General features: G+C 41.5%; 1 protein-coding gene across 1 annotated transcript in view; it reads left to right on the top strand.

Annotated features, from left to right (window-relative positions):
* The first annotated feature begins 5,898 nt into the window (after nt 1-5,898).
* Nucleotides 5,899-20,356, top strand: part of polrmt (polymerase (RNA) mitochondrial (DNA directed)) — an 89,636-nt gene continuing 75,178 nt past the window's right edge. Inside the window, exons 1-4 of the mRNA XM_017701394.2 lie at nt 5,899-6,130; nt 8,091-8,186; nt 8,559-9,361; nt 11,718-11,851. Coding sequence (XP_017556883.2) covers nt 5,953-6,130; nt 8,091-8,186; nt 8,559-9,361; nt 11,718-11,851 — 1,211 coding nt within the window. The 5' untranslated portion in view covers nt 5,899-5,952. The remainder of the gene's footprint in view (nt 6,131-8,090; nt 8,187-8,558; nt 9,362-11,717; nt 11,852-20,356) is intronic.

Below are 20,356 nucleotides of genomic sequence, written 5' to 3'. Positions count from 1 at the left end.
TCTCTTTTGGAAAAAGTGTTGGCCGTATTTTTTGCTGATTTACAGCTGTTGACAGTTGAGGGGAAGCTTCCTCAAATGTGGATAAACCACAAAGGCCTGCTGTGCATGGCAGGTGTATGTTTAAAATGCCAGCGTGAAAAGAAAATTTGGCCTTCTGTCAGACCTCAGAGTCTTCCAGTGGAGTTTTAAATAAAGCAAACCTCTGTTGTGTTTAAAAATGTGCTCTGGCCTAAAACAGAGACGGTATAAAGGAAGAGACTGATTGAAATATGAATGGGAAAACTCGTAACGCTCAACATGGCATCTTTTTTCGGGGAAAGTCCTGCCCTTCAAGAAAAAGAGCCAATAAGCTTGCTGTGAGTGGGAAAAGCGCCACCTCTTTGTAAAGAACACTCCAAATAAACACGTTTTCAGTGCATCGCTGAGACAAAACTGATACAGGATTTTTGTCAGATTTTCTCCCCAATTCCACCCGCTAGTTAAGACTTCCCCAATCACACAATGCTAGGAGGGTGAAGGCTAGCACAGGTTTCCTCCAAGACCTGTGAAACCAGCCACTGCATCTTCTCAAACTGCTGCTGACGCAGCGTCATTGGACAGATGAACGTGCTCACAGGAAAACACCAACCGGCAGATCTGTTGCGTCAGCTTAGAGACACTTGCGCTGACTAGTGTTGCGCTGAGTGATGGGGGGAGAAGGGGGGCCATGGATGGATGTAGCATCACCAGGGATTGAACTCACAATCTCCTAATGACAGGGCCAACGCTTAGATGATTGTGCCACCCGGGAGCTGATTTTTGACCTTCAGATTCAAGTACTTTGGTCTCTCTCTGTTCAAAGAGATAGGAGTCTGGTCTTGTATGGCTGGAACTAACTGCCTAGCAGCATTGCAAAGATGGTTGCCAAGTGAAGAGACTTTCCTACAAGGACTTTACCTAAAATGAAGTTTAGTATGTTATTTGATCTGCTATCCAATATACTGTGGCCTCAGTCTCGTCGGTTTGGGATGGTATTTTCATTCATCACCACGATACTCAGTTTCAATTATGCAATAACACCATACGACCATTGGGAATCCCTGTGGTGTAAGATAATCCTGCTAGTCTAGCCACTGATATACAGGCTAATAGCTTTCAGCCTTACTTTGGTATTCAAAAAAAAATCTAATGCATTTCAAGTGTCCTTCCATCTTCAAGAAACATCAGCAGAAGGGAGATTTCCTATCCTTTAAACTGGAAAAACTCACAACTGAGGCTTTGGCAGTACCGCTGTAGGACGCAGGTAAGCATGTTTACAACAACTGTAGCAATGGTTACGTTTTTCATTTTGGCCAGAGTGTCAATTTAAAGGGGCCCATATCGTGAAAAAAACAAATTTCAGCCTGTGATGTCATGAGAACCAACTCATTTACATATAGCCCTACCCATTCACACTGAAGTTCTAAGGAGTGTTTCAGCTCTAAGTGCAGGTAAACAGAACAGAGCTAATTTATCTTATATCAGTCTGAACGGCACAGAGCAAATTCAGCCTCTTTAATGCATGTAGACAAGAAAGATAAGGAAAATACAAGGGAAGTGTTGGATGGGTCCTTAGCTATACTACCTGTCTATACTGCCTGCAGGAATCACGAACATCGGCCAGAGATTCATGACACTGTGTCTCACATAGCCCAATATTATGTACTGCAAACATGCTTATTATGTATTACAAACAAAAAAGTGCTCTTTATCAAATCATGGTCAGCACATACTTTCAGGGCTGTCCAGAGGGACTTCAGGCCACTGCAAAGAGCCAGTACAGTCTGCATACGCCAAGCTCCTTTTTCCATGAACCTTTCCTGAGGGTCACAGATGTCAAAAGCATTTTCTGACACCGGTTTTGCACAAAGTCCTGTCTGTCCAGCTAAATGTTTTAAAGGCAGTGCCCATCTGCAAAACAAATAAATAGCTCCCACATAGGTGTGCATACAGGTCCTGTGATCAAAGTCCATGAGAATGGTGGCCTTGCCTCGGCCGAGCCATTATCATGAGCCTGAATGGCTGTCTTCTACCCTTTTGTTGACAGTCACTCACCCGGCAATGACTGTCACACCAGCGCTAAGAGGCAGCTGCCGACAAGGGCCAGAAAACATCAAACAGGCCAGTCAGTAAGGGGGGCCGAGCTCGTGAACCATGGCAGCAAACACTCTCTGATCCCCACCTAAGATCTTAGCCACACACACACAACTCTGTGGTGACCACCATCACTGTCTGTCTGAACTGACGAGGGCTGAGGTGCGTTTCTGATAGTTATCTGTTAAGTATCTAATTCACACTAAGGGCGAGCTGTTTCTACACACTGCTGAACCATGCAAAGCTATATTTGAAAAGCCTATTTAGAAACAATAACACAGCCCCCCACACATATTTTAAGGTGAATTCCATCATTTTTTAAAACATTTTCTGTGTAATTAAGTTGTTAAAATGTACACAAGGTCATTTAGAGAGGTTTGATGTGGCATGCTCTGTTACAGAGAAATTCAGAAATCAGAACTGCTCACAGTGGTGTGGTGGGAACCAGATCCTCAATGCTTTAAATCTTCTAAAAGCTACTTTTCAGAAAGCTGTGACATGAAACATTGGCTGATGTGTGAGACATTGTTTTACAATAGTTCTGAGACTAAAAGTATTTTTAAAGCCAAAACCTGGTACATATGAGGCAAAATATTTCTCAGAGAATGGTGTTTTTCAGATCTGCCGCTGATCAATTATTACTAATCCTAAATATAAAAACTCTCATTAGGTTCACTGGTCATGCTGGACAGTGGTTATAAAAAATGTACTACACTTATATGTATTATAGGCATCCCAACATTGGTTCCTATCACAATTGTTTAATACCTTTGAAATGTTCCCCACAGAAAGATTGCTACCCGAATACTGAGCTCCCTACACAACTCCAGTGGAATATTTAAGTACATTCAGGAGGTATCAGCATAGGAACTGAACTTATTTAGTTACTGATTTTCTCTTTTTTGTGATACATTTAGTCTCAGTTCTGAGTAAGTAAAGTCGTGTGTAAATCTGAATGTCTAAAGTGTTTAACACCTTTGAAACATTCCCCACAGTAAGATTTCCAATGATATAGAAATGGGAACTATTCTTTCCTGTATGTGATACTTTAAAAGGATGTTCATTAGTTTTGAGAGAAGGTTTTGGCCTAAAAAGTATGTATCTTTAAATTCATTAATTATTGATGTACATACAGGGCAATATAGCACCCCCCCCAAAAAAAAACAACATATTACATATTTAGTTACATAAAAAACTTGTGTTGTGTTAAAAAGATGTGAGGTCATTTTGGATAGTGAATAAAATGGCTACATCTGTGTTGTAGAGATGTTTACCCCTGGTTCCCATCACTATCACTGCAAAGAAGTCTGAGCTGTCAAATTTCCATGCGATGAATTACTACAAAACAAACCACAACGAATGTCTTGTCATTTTGAAAAAGCAGTGGAATTCCTTTTTAAATTTACTGAGTAACTGCATAATAACCTATGTTATATAAAGAAAACCAAATCAATCATTAGTATGTTTTATACCAGAATGTAGAAAAAGCACATCTAACAAAACTTATCATGTATAAGTCTAACTGTCAAACAAAAATTCAGTCTAGTTTTGTTGCAAATAACCATCTCACATGTCATGATCACTAGAACAGACGTAGAAATCCTACAGCTTCACGTGGGCCACCTTCAAGCGGGTTGAACGTAGGCCGCAAATCACTTTAAGAAATGCTTAAATCCTTGCTGTATGAAACGAGCCCTGTTATCTAAGATCACCCCCTCAAAGAAGGAAGCACTGTTGCTACAACTGTGTAGTAAATATTCATCCACACACACAAAAAAGCCTCAAAAAGCCTTATATTTCTCAAATGGTGACCCATGACCGTGGCTGATCACAGAGCAGCCGAAACCCACACACATGTAAAAGCACTGCTACCTCAATTAAGCCATGTTTGAAGTAGAAGTAAAAGATATCTAGCAAAAAAAATAAATAAATCTACTTGAGTATGGGGTAAAAAATGTAGCAGGTCAGAAATGTTACTTGAGTACTGAGCTCCCTACACAACTGCAGTGGAACCTTAATGGCGATTCAGGAGGTATCAGCATAGGAACTTATTTAGTTATTGTTTTTCTCTCAAAGCAGTCCAGATGGTGAACCAACAAAACAGACTAAAATTCAAATCAAAAAGCAAATGAACTGAGTAAGAATTATTACTCTCTTCACAGTATATCCATCCACCCATTTTCTAAGCCGCTTCTCCGTCAGGGTCGCGGGGACGGGGGGGGGGGGGCGGCGGATGGGTGGATGCTGGAGCCTATCCCAGCGGTCATCGGGCGGAAGGCAGGATACACCATGGACAGGTCACCAGTCCATCGCAGGGCAGACAGACAGACACAGACAGTCACTCACACACTCACATCCAGGGGCAATTTAGCATGTCCAATTGACTACATGTCTTTGGACTGTGGAAGGAAACCGGAGAACCCGGAGGAAACACACACAGACTCGGGGAGAACATGCAAACTCCACACAGAGAGGACCCCGGTCACCCGGTGCTACGGACCATGATGACTCTGCAAGCCCCCCTGCTGGGATGTGTGCATGTTAAGCTTTTTACCAACTAGCTAACTTTGCTAATCCAGCATTTTGGTTATAGTTATTATCACCATCCATCAATTTATCTCTCTGAAGACAGCTGATGATACTGTACTGTACAAAGTGGAAAAAATCTGTTTCGCTTGGACTCCCACGTGTGTTCAGTTTTCCAAAATTTTGGACACATCCTTGAATTTCAATTTTGACAACTATGACAAGAACAAAGTGACAGACCTTATGAGGTGACATGAAAGCATGTATTCCTTGGGTTAATAACTGTCTGTAAAGTAACATCAGAACATATTTTTCCCAGCGTTTACACTCTTCCGTTTCTTGTGAAAAGTGTCTATTCAGAGCCAGTTTATGAGGGAGCCTGGCCTCTTCCTATTTCCCCCACTATATCAAAATCATGACTGCAAAACGCCAGAGGGCGCCTGCGAGCGAGTCCTCAGTGAATGGGGGTGAACTGCACTAAATGGATAAAAACGAAAAGCTAAAATAATTCAATCACTTATATAGAACTTTCTTTTTATTTTGGAAAGCTGAAGTTTGTATTTAATGCACCTACATGTTTCCTTTGTTCTACAGCGAATGGGGCTGGGGCAGCAGGACGCTAGCTAGCATTACTGCTTCTGAGTGCTGATTGGCTGGTGAGCGGAGCAGCTCATTGGCTTTTAAAATTTAAAAATAGCTTTTAAAATTAGAACAGCAGTGTTAAAATGTTTTATGCTGATCTTTATTCAGAAAATTAATTATTTTTTATAGTAAAAATGTTTAAGCATTTATAAACTATTCCGCCCGATGACTGCTGGGACAGGCTCCAGCACCAACCCCCCTCATGGAAAATGGATGGATGGATGGATATTCAAGTGCTCAAATGCTCCATATTAACTAATTCAATTCGGACTTACAGAAGGGTATTTCTCCTCTGGCCTGTTCCCCCGTCTGCACGTTCTCTGCTATGACCATCCCCAGAGATGTTGACCTCTCCGTTCTTTTACAGAATCAAATGCATTGAGGAATACTGACCCCTACAGGGAGCTCATGGGACTGGCCAGCCACTCTGTTTCGCTAACGTCTTGATTTATAAATACTTAATGAGCATAAATGGAGTCGGGAGTCCAATTTATCTGTATATAAAACTAACAAGATGCTACCAACGCACATTTCCTACAGCGACACAATTCATAGAACGACAACTCGATAACGTGGTATCTGTGATCCACTAGCAACCCTGCACTTCATCTGTCCCCAGTCGAAGTCGACTAGTCGAGTCTGAAGCGCAATGGTTGCCTACTGAGGGAGATAATGCGGTTGCTGTTGAACTCTCAACGGTCTGTCAAAATGTCTCTTTTAAGACTCTGTTCCTTTCCGAAATGTCTGGCTGGTAGACTCGTGGCCGAGAGAAACGTCCGCCACCTACTGAATGTCGAGCACTGTCTGCTCTGCCTCAGGAACAGGAGTCATTACGAGAGAGGAATACGAGGTAACGTTAACTTCTAGCTTGTGGGGACTCGTCGCGTGTTGTCCTTCATAACGGGCAACGACGAGCTGTTCACGAAAGCTTGTAACGATTAATGCAGCACAAAATATCACAGAATAGTCATCGAATGACACACTGCACGGTTTAGTTGTGTCTCGGCGTGTTAGTCTGCCAAGTTAACGAAGCTACCGTGCTGCTGGTACACGGTTCAGACAGCCGGGAGAGCTAAATGGCAGCTATAGGTTATGTGTGTCAGTGTGGTAGTTAACTCGCTGTTCACTATAGACAGTTTTATTCACGATGTTGAAGCTCCTTCTCATTCGCAGCGTGTTATTTTTAATTCCCCGTTCCACCTTAAACAATGCAGCGCGTAGTCCTGCACCATTTAAGGTGCAGCGGAAAATTAGAGTAATAAGCTAACATCGCGTTTCAACACGTTTATCACAGTCCCAATGGGAGGTGCATGTCAGGACATAAATATGAGGTACGCAGCTCAGCCGTTGGTGACACGGACGTTGAGTTGAGTTAAGCCAGCTTGTATAAATCCCGTAGAAAAGCCTTGTAAATAGAGTCACCAGCCCACATGGTCACCATGTCAAGCCTCAGCTAGGGGGGTAGGTATAAATCCCCCCCCTCAATCGGGCTGTGGAGCAGTGGGACTGCATTCTGTGGAGTGATGGAGCTCCACCCAATGTATCTATGATTTTAAGCGTTTTAAGTCTTATTTTTATTCTCTTGCTTTTAACAGCTTTTGGTCGGTGTGCTTTATAAGTCGGTGTGCATTGTGTATTACTTATTTGAGTATATGATTCTAATGATCTTAATCGTCTTGTATTGTATTTTATTTGTGTTTTGTAAAGCACTTTGTGAATCACTCTGGAAAAGTGCTATATAAATAGTTTTACTTACTTACTTACTTACTTACACATATGGGATGAGTTGGAGAGATCCAGAACTTAAACGTCCAGTGTCAGTACCTGACCTCACTGAGGCTCTTCTCTTTTAATGCAATCAGATCCTCTCAGCAATCTAACAACATCTAGTGTAAAGCCTTCCCAGAGGAGTAGAGGCTGTTGCTGCAGCAAATGAGGACAAACTCTTTATACATACCCTTGATTTTTGAAGAAACTTTTGATGATAACTTTTAAACACCTGCTTATAATAAAGCCTCTGTCCATGGTCTCATCAGAGAAAGAGGGTTGTAGAGGTGGGTCATGTGACAAAAGTGAGCAGAATTATGCTTTTTTAATTTGAGTTTAGTGGAGTGCCATTTGTAAACCTGAATAAAAAATCAATGTAGTTGTTTATTATTATTATTATTATTGTAGTGTGTGTGTGTGTGTGTGTGCATGTGTGTGTATATATATATATATATATATATATATATATATATATATATATATATATATATAATTTTTTTTTTTTTTACATGTGCGTAAATGAAATTTTATGATTCATGTTGTGCTTCGTGAAAATATTCTAGTGTTGTGAGATTATATTTTTGCCAACTTGCCTACCCCTAGCAGCTTGGGTTCCATTTAGTAGAGGGCATGGGTTTGGTACCTGTGTTCATCCAGAAAGAGAGAGAAGTGGACACCAGGCAAGTTCACAGATGGCTAAATCTCTCTCAAATTTGGAAAATATTAAGGAAATCAAATATTAAGGAAATATTCAAGCAAATCCTAGAGTATATACATATCCCACGGGTTCTGATTTTCAGACAGTGCAGAGAATTCCGAAATTTCAGGTCAGACCACCCCTTTTTAGCCCAGTTGACTTCTTTTATATTTCCACAGTTGGCTGTTTGTGTGAAAATCGGTGAAGATTTTCTCCTAACACTTTCATTTGATGTCCTTAAACCAGAAACTATTTCACAGTGGTGAGTTAGATGCAGTGAATATAACCAGTGGAAGAATTCTGATAGAAAACCTTTTTTTCCTTTCATTCTCTTTGTTTTTCTCAGACAACCCATGGACATCACAGAGAAGACAGTACTCCGCTATTCCAAAGAAAGATGATGGAAACAAACGAATGTGGGAACAGTCACATTTATTAGATGGTATTATTCTCAGCCTTCTTGGTCTTATGTTAAATCGATTGCTCAGATTGTTTCTTAATAGTATAATGAAGTTGTGTAGTTCTATCCATGGAATTCATGTGTACCTTGTAAATGCAGTTAGGTTTTAGGCTTGAAGGCTTTTGCTTGATATTCATATATTCTTTTGCTTCTTAAACCCAAGTAAAGGATGAATGATTGGCTTCAGCCAGTTTCCCTTAATATTAATGCATGTTACCAGTTACCTGCTGTCATTTATAACCAGTACCTTGAGTCTGCTGCAATACGTGATGAGTGTTTCCATTGTTTAGGCCTTTTGGGGCTGTAGTGCTCTTGTGTGTCTTTGAAACATCTTTTTCTTTTTTATATTTATAGTTCTTGAAGCTCGGATCCAGCAGTTACAGTCCGATGTCCTTTTCGATGTGAAACATTCAAAGGTGGAATTTCTCAAAATGCCGCAGAGAGACAAAGGACCTTCACCCAGTAAGAGTCAGAAGACACGACCGGGAGAGAAGACAGAACTTCCAAAAGCTGGACCGTCCAATAAAAAAGGAGCTACTACAGACAATCCATCCACCAAAACTCATACAAGCCGCTGGTTTGAGAAGCTTAATCGTGAGAAGTGGAATAGAACTTCAAAACAATCTTCTCTTCAGCAGAATGTCCCTGACAAATTAGCGAAAAGCAGCAAGGGGAAAAGCAACAAAAAGCAGCAAACAATGAAAAGCAGCAAGGGCAGTATGATGCTTCCGGGCTCATCTATGAAGTCCATTTCAGCAGTCAAAAGAAGCAAACCAGTAACCAAACAAGAGCATGCAAAACCTGCCGCCTCCCCTGTATCTCATTCCATGCCAAAAGCCTCTGAAAGTCCCGTCAATGAAGCCATTCCAGTTCCTGAAGAACTTTCTAGGGATGCGGAGTTGGCTGAGGTTGAAGAGCTCGAGCAGATGATCAAACAGTGGAGCTCAACCGGGACCGAGAAGGTTATAGAAGTTAAGGAGGTGAATCGTGATGCTGATACCCAGCTGAATGTCTGCTGCCACTTGGAGGTGTGTGTGTTTATGGGGGATTTGGAGCGAGCCCAGCGCTACCTGCTCTTCCACCATCAAAACCTCTTCAAACGCAAGACACTCACTGTCAGCTCCTACAACATCATGATGAGAATGTGGGCCAAGAAGGTAAGTCTGTGCCTTTGGGAACACTTGGAATTCATGGCATGATGCTTTTAGCAGGAGTCTAAATTTTGATTATTTATATGTTATACGTTAAAAACAAAAATGTTTACTCGTTTGTTTATTTTGTACAGCTAGAGGTGGTCCGCACCTGATTATTCAGTTAATATTGTGAATTTTTTTTGTGTTTTAGGTGTATGTGTTTAAAGATTGATAACTCTGGGACACACAAACTTGAATCTCTCATGTTTTTGAATAAATATCTAGCCTGTATACACAAAGCTCTGCTTAGAGGTCACCATTTGGTTTAATGCAGGACACTATCAGCTGCTCATCAGAAGCTTTTGACTCTGGCCTAATTAAGTAAACTGATGACACGGTCATATGCTAAGCCTGAGTAGTAGGGCAGTGTAGTCAGATATTGTTGATGGTTGACCAGAAGTCCAATAGTTAGGCATGAAGTTGCGATGAATTCTGTGGAGGGGAAAAAGAACAGCCAGACTAATTTACCTTTGAACAACAACATTAAATAATATTTACACATGATGTTTTATCCACTTTCACTGTTAAAAAAAATTGGGTTATTATGGGACCTTAAAAAGCCATTAAGCTACGTGGGGGTGGTCATGGGCTGGAGGTTAGGGAACCAGCCTTGTGGTCGCTGGTTCGATCCCCAGAGCTGACAATACATGACTGAGGTGTCCTTGAGCAAGGCACCTAACTCAACTGCTCCCTGTGTGCTGTGGATAGGGCTGCCCACTGCCCCCTAGTGTGTGTGTTCACTAGTGTGTATGTGGTGTTTCACTTCACAGATGGGTTAAATGCGGAGGTGGAATTTCCCCATTGTTGGACTAATAAGGGTCACTTAATCACTTAATATTAGTCACTTAAAGAGTAAATTCCCCACTGTCTCTGCTGCACGTCTCCCAGAATGTGATATATCATCTAAGAAAATGTTCAATATTTTCATCTCAAGTGTATCACTAGCCGCCTTTACATTAATAATCCGATAATAATCCAACTAATAGCTCAATCGCATTATAGTACATCCATGTATACACCCGAGTTGGAATAGACTAGTCCGATTGATGCCATCTGGAATACAATTTTAGAAAAATAATGCCTGAGTCCGATCACTTTCCCAGTCGGAACATTTATAATGTTCATCATGGAGCGGAAACTGGTCTGCAGAGGAGGCGAAATTTATGCTTTGAGCTTTAAAAGACGGCGGTAGGACGGACGTCCAGCTTATGTGTCCCAGAACACGACGTCTTCCTCTTGCTGCTTCTTTAATACATGTGAAGTACATTTTAAAGCAATTAATAAACACAAGCAAGCCAACTGGAAACTAGTCTCACTCTGACTGGGCCTCACATTGATGCTCACTGTCATGGTCACATGTACACTAAGTGGTACTTTATGCATGTGCGTCATTTTAGATCTGATTACTTGCAGTGTGCATGTAAACAGATTTTCCATCAGACTGTTGAGTCGAGTGTGATATGAACACCTCAGTCTAAATCTGTAATTGCGAATGTATTCAGTCGGATTGGCGAACATCTTTGCATGCAGACACAACCAGTGGTTCAGATTTAAGATTGAATTATGTAAGAATTGTGTAAACTGTGGAAATATATCACTGCATGATTTTCCAAAGGCATCTGTGGCTGATTTCCACCGGGCATCCGCTATAATGAAGGAAAGCACCCTGTTTTTTTTTTTCAATATAAAGCACATGGGCAAGGGTTTATTTAGGAATCACTTCTATGGAGTATTGAAGGTTTTTTCAGTAAGGAACGCTATTAGCACACAAGTTGCCATGAATCTACACCAGCAGAAGCACATGAGCGTGTGTTTGCAAAACATGGCTAAAGCAACAGGTTAAGTAGTTTTGAGTAGATGTTGGGTTATATCATTTAATATTTTTTACATTTTCAATAAGCAGTAATGATTATAAACTTATAGAACTGACTTAGAGGAAACATATAATAGCTGTAGCAGACCATCTGTAGTGGTTGGGGAGGGCAGATAGGGGGTTGATATAATTTGTAATTACAATTTTTTAATGATAAAATATTGAGCTAATTATTTTTTGATATTGCCCAGGCCTATTAATATACCAATACTAATAATAACATAAACTGTGGTAGTACTGCAATTATTACTTCTTGCTAATTGCACCAGTATGTTTTTGGTCAGCTTACTGGTCTGGCTTTGGCCACACCCATTTTGCAAAGCAATGCAAACTGCCGTTTTCTAGTGCGACTGCTAGTAATACCAAACTAAGACCAAATCCAGTGTGGCTGTCTGTTATCTGACTATAGTTATGTGTGTAACCTTGCTTCTTGTCTGTGTATTACAGGGATCTCTTCATCACATACGTCAGTTGTTCTTTCTAGTGGAGGAAGCAGGACTGAAGCCCAACGTGGCCTCCTACTGCGCTGCCCTAGAGTGCATGGGCCGTAACCCAGAAAGCTCTTCACGGGTCATTAGCAGGTAAACATAATCAAGTTTACTCACTAAACTGCTGCTTGTGTTGTGTTGCATTTGTTAACTTCATAAAGCAGTAACAGTGGTATTATGGGGGTATGGGGGCAGTCATGGGCTGGAGGTTAGGGAACCAGCCTCGTGACCAGAAGGTCGCCGGTTCGATCCCCAGAGCCGACAGCACATGACTGAGGTGTCCTTGAGCAAGACACCTAATCCCCAACTGCTCCCCAGGCGCTGCGGATTGGGCTGCCCACCCCTCTGGGCAAGTGTACTCACTGCCCCCTGGTGTGTGTGTGCTCAGTAGAGTGTATGTGGTGTTTCACTTCATGGATGGGTTTAATGCGGAGGTGAAATATCCCCGTTGTAGGACTAATAAGGGTCACTGAATCGTTAATCGATTAATCATTAATTATAGTTGCTGATGAATCAAAACATCAAAGCCTACTCTAATCCTTATGATGAAGCAATGTTTAGCCCAGAAGGCATGCAGAAGTGGACTGTGTTGTAAATAAAACTGGTTTTGTAGATGTTTTATCACAATATGATTTACCAACAAAGAGTCAAAGATATAAAAAGACTAGATTATGGTTTATATGTTCTGTTCAGAAGCTTGTTTTATTTATTTATTTATTCACTCACTCACTCATTCAGAGGTGGACTTGCTTGTGTACTTTTGATCATTGCCCTGCTGCATAACCCAACTGTGCTTGACCTTTAGGTCATGAACTGATGGGCGAACGTTCTCCTTCAGGATTTTCTGATAGAGAGCAGAATTCATGGTTCGATCAGTTATGACAGGTCATCCAGGTCCTGTTTTCTAGAAGCAAAGCAGCCTCAGACCATTGCACTGCCACCACCATGCTGGACTGTTGGTTTGATGTTCTAAGGGTGGAATGCGGCGGTAGCTTTACGCCAGATGTGATGGGATCCATGTCTTCCAAAAAGTTCTATTTTTCAAAGAACTCATCAGTCTATAGAATATTATCCCAGGGGTCATACTTGGGTTGTCTTTGGCTAATATTAAAAATAATTTGAAGATCTGAAACGTGTGAAAAATATGCATAATAGAAGAGGTTGGGATGGGACAAATACTTTTTCACAGCACTGTATAATTTTCAGTAAATAGTTATACAGTTAATACTTAATAAAGTATTTTACTTGATAGATATGTAGTTGGTAAACTTTCAATCACATTGTAATATTGTATTGTAAATGATTCCAAACTTCTGATATATAAAGTATTTATGAAGGTTTTGTAGTGCTGGTTCTGGCCTCCAGTGGTCAGTGTTTCTCTATGCAGAGTTCTAGAACGTTGGAAAGAACTGGATTTTGGACCAAAATAAAACTGATGTCCCTCCACATTAAATTGCTCTGTTGGAGCTAAAAAAAATCACACTGACTTGGTGTTTAAGCATCTTTCTGTGATTGGTTAGCGTGTTAGCACATTTATCCAAGAGCTGATCCACTTGGATACAAGTGTCTAACATATTATCCAGAGTGAGCTCTCACAATGCCCAAAAATAGAAATGCCAATAGTTGTTATGGATTGGAGGAGTGTTGGATTTGGTTCAAGTTTGGGCTGTGGTTTATTTTACACTCTGCAGCCCAAGCAAAGGTAGTCACAAAATCCCTCCACCACTATTGCATTAAGAGAGAATTTTCCTGGACAGAATGAGGTTCTGCTAAAGCCCCTGTTCTTGGCTTACATAACCCAGGGTGACATAATATACATCAAACTTGTTAAGGCTGGCATTACACAGCGAAACTGTCATGCAACTTCAGTTCAGTCCTTGAGTTGCATAATGTAAAGCGTCCTGCAACTCATGCAGTTGCACCCTGGGTATACAGTGTGCAAGTAATACTGAGGAATGACACCCTTGAATTCACTTCAGCTTTGTGGAGCACGTTTTGTGAAGTGATCAGTGATCATATTAAACAATATTATTCCTAACTGTTTATTTGACTAAGTTAATGCACAAGGAGGTGAAACACAAGAAGGTTTATTAGACAGTTGAAAATAAGATCCTGTGGATGACTGTGTGCAAGGTTGGTAGTCTTTCATGTTGTCAGATATCTGAGCATCTGAGCCATGACAACAAAGTAAAATGAGTTTCTCAAAGCTAACAGCAAAAGCTAGTTAACTGACACTAGCAGCTGTTTACACAGCTGTTTGTTCCACCATTTATTCTCCTTTAGCCTGCCACTAGTATAATCGACACAGCTAGATTCATTTTCTCTTCTTTTGAAGCCTCTGATTTTAGACAGAACTCAGCTACCTCTGGGATCCAAATCCAGATGCGACCCTCGATGAATGCTGCTTTTAGCGTATGGCTTTTAATTTAAAAAGGGCTTTTTAACTTTAAAGTTGTAATAATAATAATAATAATAATAATAATAATAATAATAAAAAATTGTATTTATACAGCGCCTTTCAAGAGACTCAAGGACACTGTACAGTAAAAGTGCATAGAACAACAAAGGTAAAAACAAGAGATACAACAATTGTTATAACAATAAAAATATGGGAGAAAGAGCATAAAAATAAAACATAAGATGGTAATGAAAACACAAGAAAGATAAGCTGCTCACTCGTATGCTATCCGGAAAAGATGGGTTTTAAGACTGGCCTTGAACAATGATAATGAAGTACAGGTACGCAGCTCTAGTGGGAGTCCATTCCAGAGTTTGGGGCCAGCAACACTAAACGCTCTATCACCTAGAGTACGCGTTTTAACAGTCAGGACTGCAAGGAGGTGCGAGTTTGAGGAGCGAAGGGTGCGTGGAGGAACATAGGTCTGTAGCAGGCTACCTAAATATGCGGGGGCGTGTCCATGAAAAGAGGAAACCCACGCAGACACGGGGAGAACATGCAAACTCCACACAGAGAGGACCCTGGCCGCCCGGCCGGGAAATCGAACCCAGGCCCTCCTCACTATGAGGCAACAGCGCTACCCACCACGCCACCGTGCCGCCCAGATTTAAAAACCAGCACCAGTAATTTATACTGTATATGATACTGTACTGGAAGCCAGTGAAGATGCTTTAATGTGTGTTAATAGATTTCTAAGATCTTTTATGGGTCAGAACCCTGGCAGCAGAATTTTGTACATACTGCAATCTATTTAGAAGCCGAATAGGGAGGCCATGCAGCACTGACATAGTATAGTAGACATAGTAAAGAAACGTGTGTGTGTATCTTCTTCTTCTTCTTCTTCTTCTTCTTCTTCTTCTTCTTCTTCTTCTTCTGGCTGCTCCCTTTAGGGGTCGCCACAGCGGATCATCTGCCTCCATCTTGCCCTGTCTACTGCCTCCTCTACTTTTACACCAACCATCTCCATGTCCACCTTTACTACATCCATAAACCTTCTCTGAGGTCTACCTCTTCTCCTTCTACCCGGCAGCTCCATCTCCAGCATATATATATAATGGGCTCTTGAGTCCAGAGTTCCCAGTGTGCCATACAGAACCAAACACACTTGTGTGAGGGGAGAAAAATGGGCACATACTGTACATAGGTGGTGATGTTGACCCTGCTGTGTTGATAGTGAAAAACGTTTACGTCCTTTAAGCTATAACACAGGGAATGCAGACCTTTTGGACAAAAAGACAAAGCAACAAATGAGCAAACAGACGACAGACAGACTGATGAGCTAGCTTGATAGCTCATTTATGCATGCTTCGTTAACTTTCGCTTGGTTGTTAGCTTTTACTTGCTAAGTTTCTCTGACATGGACAGAGAGAGAGACCATGGCAGAACACAATTTTTTTGGGTAGGACAAGTGACAGTAACCTTATGATTGGAGAGCGTGAAGCTTACACAAGGTATTGCTCAAGATTAGGACTCCACAGTTTACGCAGAAAGGGGAGAAGTTCTGGTAGAATACATCTGTCATGTATTAGGTTTAGGAAAGTTATTGGTAGGGTAAACTGTGCACATGTATTGTTTACCCATAAGAGTAAGATAGCCTAGCCTAATTAGAAAGAAATCATGGTTTCCAAGGGCCTTAAAGATTAATATCTGACTAATAAGTGAACAGTGTAAGGGGTTAGAATCACAGAGTAATGTTTCATGGAGGGAAGAAGTGCTGCTTGTGACTTCTTTAGGCGTTGCTGTCCTGGAACAGTTTGTAAGTAAGATCAGTTTATGTGTGGTAGCTTAGCTTTGTCAACAGACCACCTGATGGCATGGTGTTCACTCACTATGTTCCGTGTAGTAGATGTTGAAGGTGACAGCTAGCGTTCAGGCTTGGGTGAGGGAAGCTGGTTTGCCTATCGATTGCTGTAAGGCAATAGCTATGACATTGTTCTCCTGCAGCTTCTTTCCTATTCCAAATTATCTCTCTCTCTCTCACTCTCTCTCTCGCTCTCTCTCGCTCGCTCTCTCTCGCTCGCTCTGTCTCTCTCGCTCTCTCGCTCGCTCTCTCTCTCTCTCTCTCTCTCTCTATGTACTCACTTCCCAGACTTTTTTTCCGCTCCCTTGTTAATCTCCAGCCATCTCTTTCCCCTCCCTCACCTGCCTTCCCTTTTTCTTTTTTGCTTTTTATACTCCTCCTTGCTTCACATTCTGCACTGCCAGTCTGCTATCCATCATGTGTCATCCTCTCTGTTCATTGCGGCCACACAAAGACAACACCTCCCAGTCTCCACTGTGCGTCACAGCAGATGGAGACAGTGTGTGTCAGTCATTTACCAAACAAAGATGACACATTTAATGCTCCAGAGACGTTGGGGCAGGGACTTGTAGTAGCTCTTCAAGGTTTTAGTTACCGGGTGCAGCTCTATTTTAAGCACTCTGCCTTGTTTAACCCAGTCAGCTCTCAGCTTATTGTGAGGGCAGAACGATATATTGTTTGTTACAGCAGTGGCCTTTACTGAACTGATGTTGCAGAATGCAGCAATATGCAAATAAGCTGTCTAACCAGTCACAGTGCTTTTTGTGTTGCGAGGACATTGACGCATCACAAAAACTCACTTGGCATCAGTGAATTGTTGACTTATAGCAAGATATCAGACATAAGAGAAAAGGGCTTTGTTGCGGGAGAAAGTCAAGCAGGCTGATCTAAGTGACGACAGACACCACAGCACTGCACAGTAAAGTTAATGTGACATTCACATTTGTGTAGTTTACCACTTGGTAATCACACCTAGCCAAATCCCAAGTAGCCAAATTAAAGATGGCAATGTAACTCAACTTTTACTGAACTGAACTTTATTATGTTGTTTATTTGACAAAGACTACACTTTAACTTGCACTCTAACATTGTGTTTGCTCCCATATGAGCTGCAGTGATGGGATCCATCTCAAAATAAGATAAGGTATTGCTAGAGACGAAATGTCAAAATTGTCTGTGATAATTGACAGATGCATTAGTCAGAAATTAGATTGAAAATGCAGGGATGTTCCTTTAATCTTAAGGCTTATTACTACTATGTATCTAATATGTAGGGTGAGAATCTAATACATTTGAGTGAGTTATGGGGGTCTTGTCCTGGTAAAAGGTCTAGGCTAAAATGTCTAAATAAAAGTATTTCCTCGCAGTGATTAAGCTACAATAAGAAAAATGGAGCTTTTTTTTTTTCTCAACTTAATTTGAATGATATGGACTTCCTGTATGAAGGCAGCAGAAGACAGCAGTGTGGTTCTTACTGAGTCACTGGCAGACAGGGCGGGGATAGAGGAATGCCCTTCTTTCTCGGTGCCCCTCCCTGTCTCTGTATATCAGTCGGTTCTAGTAAGGCGCACAAGAGGGCGCTGTGAAGCCACCATCTGTCTGCAGTGCTCCAGCAGAAGCCTGTTGCTCTGGAAACAGCATCACATGGCTGTCAGACATGCTTCCCAGCGCTCCAGCTTTTTTGACTTTCGGTGCTAAATCTGTACTAAACCTTGCAGTGAATTAAAGGAGTAAGTCTTCGTCCTGAAAAACTCTCACAATGTGACTAGAGGAATTGGAATTATGTTTAAGTTTAATAGACACAGACGATGAACAAAGCTCTTTTTTTTTCTTTCAGCTTTTTTTTACGTTTATTTTTAAAACCTAAATTTCTTCCCATCTTAGTCTTGGCGAGTTGCATCGACTAGCTAAGGTTTCACTCATCATACAGTGCTAACAGGCTATACATTTACAGTCCATTTATGTCCCCCAAGGTACACTTTCTCCAGATGTAGCCAATCAGCCAAGATATGTTTGGTGTCCAAATGTAGCTTCTTTAGTTTAGTGTATGAGCTACAAGCTATGTTTATTGATAATAAACCCTAGAAGTCAATAGTCAGGCTTCTCTCAAACGACATCCAGCTCTTCCTTAAGTCCAAACTTGTCACCATACTGTAGGACACAATATGACTTGACTGTGTTGCTGAGCTCTATGGGCAGCAATTGTAGACAACAGGCGTTGTGCCAAATTCCAACTTGCATGCAGAGTGTGCCCCCCCCCGCTTTGTGTGCAAACACATCAGACAAGCATATGAACACTAGACTACATTTGCGATTTTGGTTCTTTCTATTTATGCACATGTATCTTTTAAACATTAAACGACGATTATTAATCCCACAACGGGGAAATTTCATCTCCACATTTAACTCATCCGTGAAGTGAAACACCACATACACACTAGTGAGCACACACACTAGGCGGCATTGAGCACACTTGCCCAGAGCCGTGTGCAGCCTTATCCGCAGTGCCCGGGGAGCAGTTGGGGGTTAGGTGCCTCGCTCAAGGACGGTCACATATTGTTAGCTCTGGGGATCGAACCGGCGACCTTCTGGTCACAAGGCCGGTTCCCTAACCTCCAGCCCATTCAGTTTGATTATATGTAAATAGAAATAACAGAAATCACAAATGTAGTCATCCCTATGTGTGTACGTGTCTGCGGTGTTCAGCTTGATGCTGACATTTTCATTCATTTTTATAGCTTAGCAAGTTGTGGTGTTCTCTAAACAGCATCAACAAATCTGCATGTCCTTAATGATGATCTGGCTGCAGTTTGAGAGCAGTTTTGTGGGATATTTAACTTCGTGTTTGTTAGCAGCTCCACCTTTAAACTAAAGAAGCAGAGAATGGTCAGACTCATGTCTTTCCTGATCGATTCCATCTGGGCTAAGTAGAAAATTGTGTACATTTGATTTTTTTGTTAAACTATGCCTTCAAATACGTTAAAAAGGTGCATTATTTTTCTTTGTACATGGTCCGCATTTATACCATTTTTATTTAAAAAAAAAAATTATTTTAAATCCATTCTAATATTCCACAATTGATGTTGCTTTCAGATTCATGCACTGCAATGCATCATTGCTTTTTTTATGCCCTTAGAGTGAAGCAATAGGACTGTCCCCTCCACCCACAGAGAAAGACATGAGATGTATCTTGAAAGTGATTTGATTCTCTGGTCTTTTCTATTGTCATCTGTGAGTGGACTGTGAATACGCTCGTCGGAATCCCTTGCGTTCCTTATCAGTATTCTGCCTGCGGCCAGAACGTGGCGTTACCTCTCCGCATTGAGCGGTCCAGAGCCTTCAGGTGTTTTTCATTTGAATAACATCACTCCTGTGTTTTTCCTTGGCCATATGGCTGAGGCCTGTCTGATGCTCAACGCGAGTGAATGTTCCATCCTGTACTCTCGGTGTCAAAGTGAATATTTGATATTTCGTCCCCACGAGCAGTCGGTGCTGCCAAGCCAGGTTGCCCGACCTTGAGAGTTTTCTCATTAAGGAGCATTTTTGCATTCAAGACATCAAGCTTTTGAAGGAACGTGTGAGCAAGAGTTCCGAGGCTGTCGCGAAGAATCATGAAAAGCGCTGAAATCCACCCTCTTCCTTTCGTGCTGCTGTTGCTGCTGCAAGGCTAAATCTGCTACGCTGGAGGTCGGAGGAGGAAAGGGTGGTGCACGTGCTTATGAAATGTTTACGGTTCAGTTTCGCTCACTGTCCCTCAAGGCCATACAAGGCTGAGCTTTCAACCAAGCTTACCCAGGCTACTCTTGGTATTTTAAGTTCAGACAAGGTCCAGCTTGCCTGGCTGTTAAGCTCAGTTCACAATCCAACATGACAAGACAAAGGAGTTTTAGAATATTGCCAGACTGAAAGCAAGTGTTACCACTGAAACAATGTTGAAATGATGATTTCATTTAATAAGAATTCCACCAATACCGTATCCGTATCTACACTAATACTGGCGCTTAAACAGCAGTAAAGAACACCCCTACCATGAAGCAATTTCTGCCATATAACATGACATGCAAACAGTGCCCAACACATTAACTGTAGCTCTGCACCTGAATGCCTCAGCCAGGCTTCATTCAGTAAACCCTCAGATCTTTCTTTGTAGTCATTTGCAGTCTGAGTTAATGTTATTCTGGGCTGTTATAAAGGGAATGAAAGGGAATAAATGTAAGGAACAGCCGTTCTCTTGGGGTAATACTGAGGGTTAGCCTTTAGTGTAGCACTACGCTAGCCATATGGAAATCAGTCAGCTGCCTGCTGTATCAGGCAGTGCTGTGGTCAGGGGCCTGTCGCA

The sequence above is a fragment of the Pygocentrus nattereri genome, chromosome 15, assembly GCF_015220715.1.
Source record: "Pygocentrus nattereri isolate fPygNat1 chromosome 15, fPygNat1.pri, whole genome shotgun sequence".
In the NCBI taxonomy this organism is placed as follows: domain Eukaryota; kingdom Metazoa; phylum Chordata; class Actinopteri; order Characiformes; family Serrasalmidae; genus Pygocentrus; species Pygocentrus nattereri.
The sequence above is the reverse complement of the archived record's forward strand: the minus strand, read 5'-3'. Positions and strand labels throughout refer to the sequence as shown.